At 43.8% G+C, this 5,259-nt stretch overlaps 1 protein-coding gene across 2 annotated transcripts; it reads right to left on the reverse strand.

The window, feature by feature from the left end:
- Positions 1-2,811: 2,811 nt before the first annotated feature.
- On the reverse strand, positions 2,812-4,926 carry Mixl1 (Mix paired-like homeobox). 2 transcript variants are annotated; one of them, XM_076832286.1, is made up of 2 exons: positions 4,513-4,926; positions 2,812-3,117 (listed from the first exon to the last, which is right to left on the reverse strand). In XM_076832286.1, exons 1-2 carry the CDS (start codon positions 4,924-4,926, stop codon positions 2,812-2,814), a joined length of 720 nt encoding a protein of 239 aa, XP_076688401.1. The 2 variants fall into 2 exon arrangements, with proteins under 2 accessions (XP_076688401.1, XP_076688400.1); XM_076832285.1 differs by having other exon boundaries at positions 2,812-3,144.
- Between the last annotated feature and the right edge of the window lie 333 nt (positions 4,927-5,259).

Genomic DNA, 5,259 nt, shown 5'->3' on the forward strand with positions numbered 1-5,259 from the left:
CCCCTGAGAGATGTGCAGACTACTTATGTTCTTAGAGGATCCATGATTTTAAAAATTTGTAGATTTTAAATATTTGTAGATTTTTTCCCTAATTGCTCATTTAAGTAAACAATATAATATTCACAAGGTAATACGATTAATAAGTTACAAGTTTTATTTTTTATTTTTTTTAATATTTATTTTTTAGGTGTAGTTGGACACAACACAATGCCTTTATTTTTATGTGGTGCTGAGGATCAAACCTGGGTCCCGCCTGTGCTAGGCGAGCGCCACAATCCCAGCCCACAAGTTTTATTTTTTAATGAGATTCTTAGTGAATCATGAGCTTACAGTGTTTTATGAGATGTCTTTCAGTCTTGTGAATGTATTGGTACCATCTCTTTTGACCATGAGACAGATTTAAATATGATGCTCTGTGACTGTGAGACCTCCCAGCCCTGCGAGGGTAGGCCCTGAGCACGCTACATGGCACAAAGTAAGTACTTATACAATCTAATATTTATTACCTCACTTTTTGTTTCAGTTTTCAAAAGGTTCAGAAGTCCCTGTTGCTACTAAGTCTGAACTTCCTTGGTTTCTTCTCCTGACACATACACCCCAGTACTGGGGATTGAACCTAGGGGTGCTCTACCACTGAGTTACATCCCTGGTCCTCATTTTTTATTTTAAGACAGGGTCTTGCTGAGTTAGTGAAGCTGCTGGGTTTACAAGTGTGTGCCACTCCACATAGCTCCTTGGATTTTTGTTTTGTTTTGTTGTTTTGCAGTGCTGGTTCTCAAACTCAGGGCCTCACTCATGCTAGGGAAGCACTTTACCAGTGAACCATATCCCCAGCCCCTCCTTGTTTTTTTTGTTGTCGTTGTTATTGGGGGGGTGGGTAACCAGGGATTGAACTCAGGGGCACTCATCCAATTTGCTACTCTGAAAATTACAAACAACTTGAACATCCCTGAAAGGGCAATCTAAGACATTGAGAGTTCAAATAAGTTCAGGCTCACAATAAAGACATGACGTTCTGACCCTTTGCCATGGTTTTCCAGGAGCTGCCTTCTACAAAGCAAATTTACAGAGAAACCTCACCTGTCGACACATCATAGACACTTTGTCCATAAGGAGTCTGAAACCTCAAAATCTCAATACAATATTTTTATTGCTCTTGGGCTAACTTAGAAACTCATTTACATACACTAAAAATTATAAATTGGAAAAGAAATCTCCCTAAGCCAAAATATTCCTAAATATTACTAAACTTGAAACAAGCAAAAATATACTTTTTTTAAAAAAACAGATTAAATGTCTCAACATAGTAGCCTATGATAACAATTAGTGGCTATATTTGCAGAAACTTATTCTTTAGAAATGTTTTTCAAGGCAATTTTAATATGTATTGAGCAATTGTTCAGCAAGTCTAAGAGCTATCTATCTAAAGGACAGAGTTCATTTAAATAGAAATTCCATTGGGACATTTGTGAAAAGCATTTAATAATCCACTGAAGTTGCATAGGCAATACAATAACAAGTGCTAAGGGTAATGTTGGAGTGATCACAAAAATAGGTACAAAAATCAGATTCAAGTGTCAGGTTTCTGACACTTGAAATAGAAAGGTATTAATCCAAAATCAAAAGAAATGACTGACATAGAGGCACACATTACAGATAACCTGAAGAAGGTTTGCATAGCTGTCCTGTAGGCTAAATATGACATCAGTTATCAGAGAGAGTGAAAAGACTTAATAATTTGATAGCAACTGGAGGTTCCTTCAGATTTCTAAAAAGAGTTATATATTTTGCCTAAGTGAGAAGCTAGAGGTCCTTGAAATAATCTGGATGTGGAGTCATTAATGATTGGATATGAAGACAACAGGCCAAATGAAAACAAAAGAGGTGATTAGGGAGATTTTGGTCAAAGGACACAAAATTTCATTTAGGAAGAACTAGTTCAATGGATCGGTTATAGAGTTAGACATGTAGCTTAGTGGTAGAGCATTTGTTTAGCATGGGCAACACCCATGTTCCATCCCCAGTATCAAAAAAATCTATTGTATATCATGATTATAGTTAAATATTGTATACTTGAAAACTTCTAAGAATAGATTTTAAGTGTTTTCACTCCAAAATGTTAAGGATGTATGGTAACATGTGTTAAATAGCTTATTTGGCCATTCCACAACATAATCATATATCAGGGCTGGGGATGTGGCTCAAGCGGTAGCGCGCTCGCCTGGCATGCGTGCGGCCCGGGTTCGATCCTCAGCACCACATACATAATCATATATCAAAGCATCATTGTATGCCATAAATACAATTTTTACATAGCAATTAAAAAAATAAAATACTCATTTTTTTAAAGTAATAAATCTTGGTGATAGGATGAGGAGAGAGGAGATGGGTTAGAGTGAGCTTAAGGTTATAAGCCTTGGAAGGCCCATGAGAAGGTGGCAGCTATCAGGGTCAAGGGGAAACTGAGGCAAGCTGAGGGGTTCTGGTAAATAAAATGATTTCTAAACAACCAGTCCAAAAAATAACAATAGCCCTGGCAAGAAGGCATAAGTTTGCAGACCAAATTGAATGTGCAGACTTGGAGATACATAGGTACACATGAGTGCCAGAATTCCTGGGTGGGGAGGTAAGTAGCTATAGAGAAAGAAGAGCAGGCCATGTGTGAAGATTCATTGAAGGTTCTGGTCAAAATCATCAAGGTTAACGAGGACATTTTCCTAACATGGAAGTCAGATAAAAGGGTATTTTGGAGTGGATCTGTCAGTCATGAGTCTTATCTGTCTGAGCTTATCCTGAATTTTTCCAGAATCCTCAAAAATTACCAAAGGCAGAAAAGATGTGTTCCTCCCATGAGTCCAGCTTTGAACCAATGTCTTCAGAGAGAGAAGAAAAGGTTTCAAAATTCTGACCTTGGGAGCTAGAGTCAGAGATGCCCCCTCCAGCCCTGCTGGCATCAGGCAGGCAGTTCACATCTACCTCAAGAGGCAGCTGGGGCTTCAAACATTTCATTTCAGTCCCCGGAGCAGAGTGGTGGAGGAAAAGCTCTGGCCTCCCTGAAGGTTGAAAGGATTTCCCACTCTGTCGCCGTGACTTGGCACGTCTGTTCTGGAACCATACCTGGAAGATGGAAGGAAGAAAAAATGGCTTTGGGTTGGAATTCTTGTGCATAGTTCATAGAAGTTCCAGTTTAACATCCTTGTCTCCCTGCTCCAGAGCTTTATGGTTTTCAGAAAGCACTTGATCTGATGGTTAGAAGTTCAGAGCAACTGGTTTTCTCTGCCATGTCATTCCCCAGTGCTAAATTGGAATTATGCCTGGTTCTATCTATGCTTTTTATAGGGACATTTGCAATGGAAAAGGGAGCCAAAGAATAGAAGCACTTAAAATTCTTTGGAAAAAAATGTTACTACACTTAAAAAGATGATCAGCATTCAAATTACTTAGAATCAGCTTTTGAAAGTCTGACTCCTTTTTCAATAACATCAATATTTTGCTCAGTGGACTTCACCTCAATGCATACATTTTTTCTGCTATTTCCCAAGAATACCGAAGCCTCCCTGCCAACTGTTGAAACTGACAATTGTATAACAGTCAGAGGTACAGATTTTAAAAAAAAAAAAAAAAAAAAAAAAGTCCACACTCTTTTTTTTTAATATTTTTTAAGAGAGAGATAGAGAATTTTTTAATATTTATTTTTCAGTTTTCGGTGGACACACATCTTTATTTTATGTGATGATGAGGATCGAACCCAGCATGCCAGGCGAGCACGTTACCGCTTGAGCCACATCCCCAGACCAAGTCCACACTCTTCAAGGGTTAAATAAGACTCCTACTTAAAGTTGCACTTGGACACAGATCAACAAGTTACAGAGTAATAAACAAACAGGCAGGCTTCTCCTACCAACTCCAGGATTCTGATCAAAATGTTTTAAGACAATAAATATTTTTCACTCGATTTTTGAAACTGGCAAGAAGTTCCAAATGTTTCAGGCTTTGTCCCAAAATGCTACATCCTTTTGAACCCAAATCCCCGACCAATATCTGCCAACAAAGTGGGCAACTTGGTGAGCCATTCCTACACTCTCTCAACTACCATTTTGAGTTCCGACTCAAATCCAGAGGGAGACTCCACTGCACTTCCCTCATCTGTGCCTTCCTGGATAAGGAAAAAAAATGTAAAATTATTTCCATATCAGTTTCCTGCTGGGAATTTAATTTCTGAGCTTTTCTAGGGATCTGCTAGCCTCCTGGGCCCTAATTATACTTAACACGAGATGTCATTGAGTGCATGTCTAAATTATTTCATTTAAGCCTTACAATCACCTTACGCAACACGCACTGATATTATCCCTATATTGCAGTCTAGAACGCTGAAGCTCAAAAGAAAGCAACTTGCTCAATGTCCCCCAAGTAAGTGGTCACCGGCGTGTGGCCCACGGAGCCCAAGAATCTTGGCTTTGATTTCTTGCTCTTTGACACAGGGAGCACCTCTGAATGCGGCGGGCAGCTCACCTGGATCCTCGACTCCGGTAGCTGAGTGTGCGCTGCCAAGCGCTCCCGCAGGTGGATGTCGGGGTACATAGTCTGGCGGAAGACGCGCTCCAGCAGCTGCAGCTGCTCCTGGCTGAACGACGTTCGCTTGCGGCGCTGCGACGCCGACTGGGCTGCCGCGCCTTTGGGGGGCGCAGGTGAGCCTAGGCCGGCGGGTGGCTGCGCGGCGGGTCCAGGGCCCCTGCCCAGAAAGCCCGCGAAGGGCGCCGGAGCGCGGCTCTCCGGGCCGGGACCAGGGCCAGCCGGGGGCGCGGGGAGCAGGGCAGCGGCGGGACTTGGCAGAGGCAGGAGCGCCCCGCCGGCGTGAGCGGACCGGTACGCGGGGAACGCGGCGCCCTCCGGGAACTGTAGCTGCTGGGAGTCTGCTGCGGCCATCGCTCCGGGACCCCAGTGCGCCTCCCGGGACCCCAGTGCGCCTCCAGTTATACCGGCCCACGGGCCGAGGGAGGGGGCCGGCGGTAGCGGCGCCATCAAAGAGTTGGGCGCGGGGAGGCCCGTGTCTCTTCGGGGTGCGGGCCCGCCCCCAGCCCCGCCAGACGCCGGTGGGAATAATCGCTTCCGTTGAGCCTGGGACCGAGGGAGGGAGGCGTGAACTTGGGCCGGGAGCCCCCGCGGCCCCCTCCGCCGCCCATCCTCCAACTCCCCGCCACCGCAATCAACATCTTAAGACCCTGAGGTGAGCTTTGCTCCGGGAGGGGCTGTCCAGAG

The sequence above is a fragment of the Callospermophilus lateralis genome, chromosome 13 (genome assembly GCF_048772815.1).
Source record: "Callospermophilus lateralis isolate mCalLat2 chromosome 13, mCalLat2.hap1, whole genome shotgun sequence".
Taxonomy (NCBI): Eukaryota; Metazoa; Chordata; class Mammalia; order Rodentia; family Sciuridae; genus Callospermophilus; species Callospermophilus lateralis.

Bases quoted from the DNA above. Each gene is read 5' to 3' on its own strand.
- Mixl1 (XM_076832285.1), bottom strand. From the start codon at position 4,926: ATGGCCGCAGCAGACTCCCAGCAGCTACAGTTCCCGGAGGGCGCCGCG. The intron at 3,145-4,512 runs GTGAGCTGCCCG...TCCAACCCAAAG, and splicing joins TACCGGAGTCGAGGATCCAG to CCATTTTTTCTTCCTTCCAT.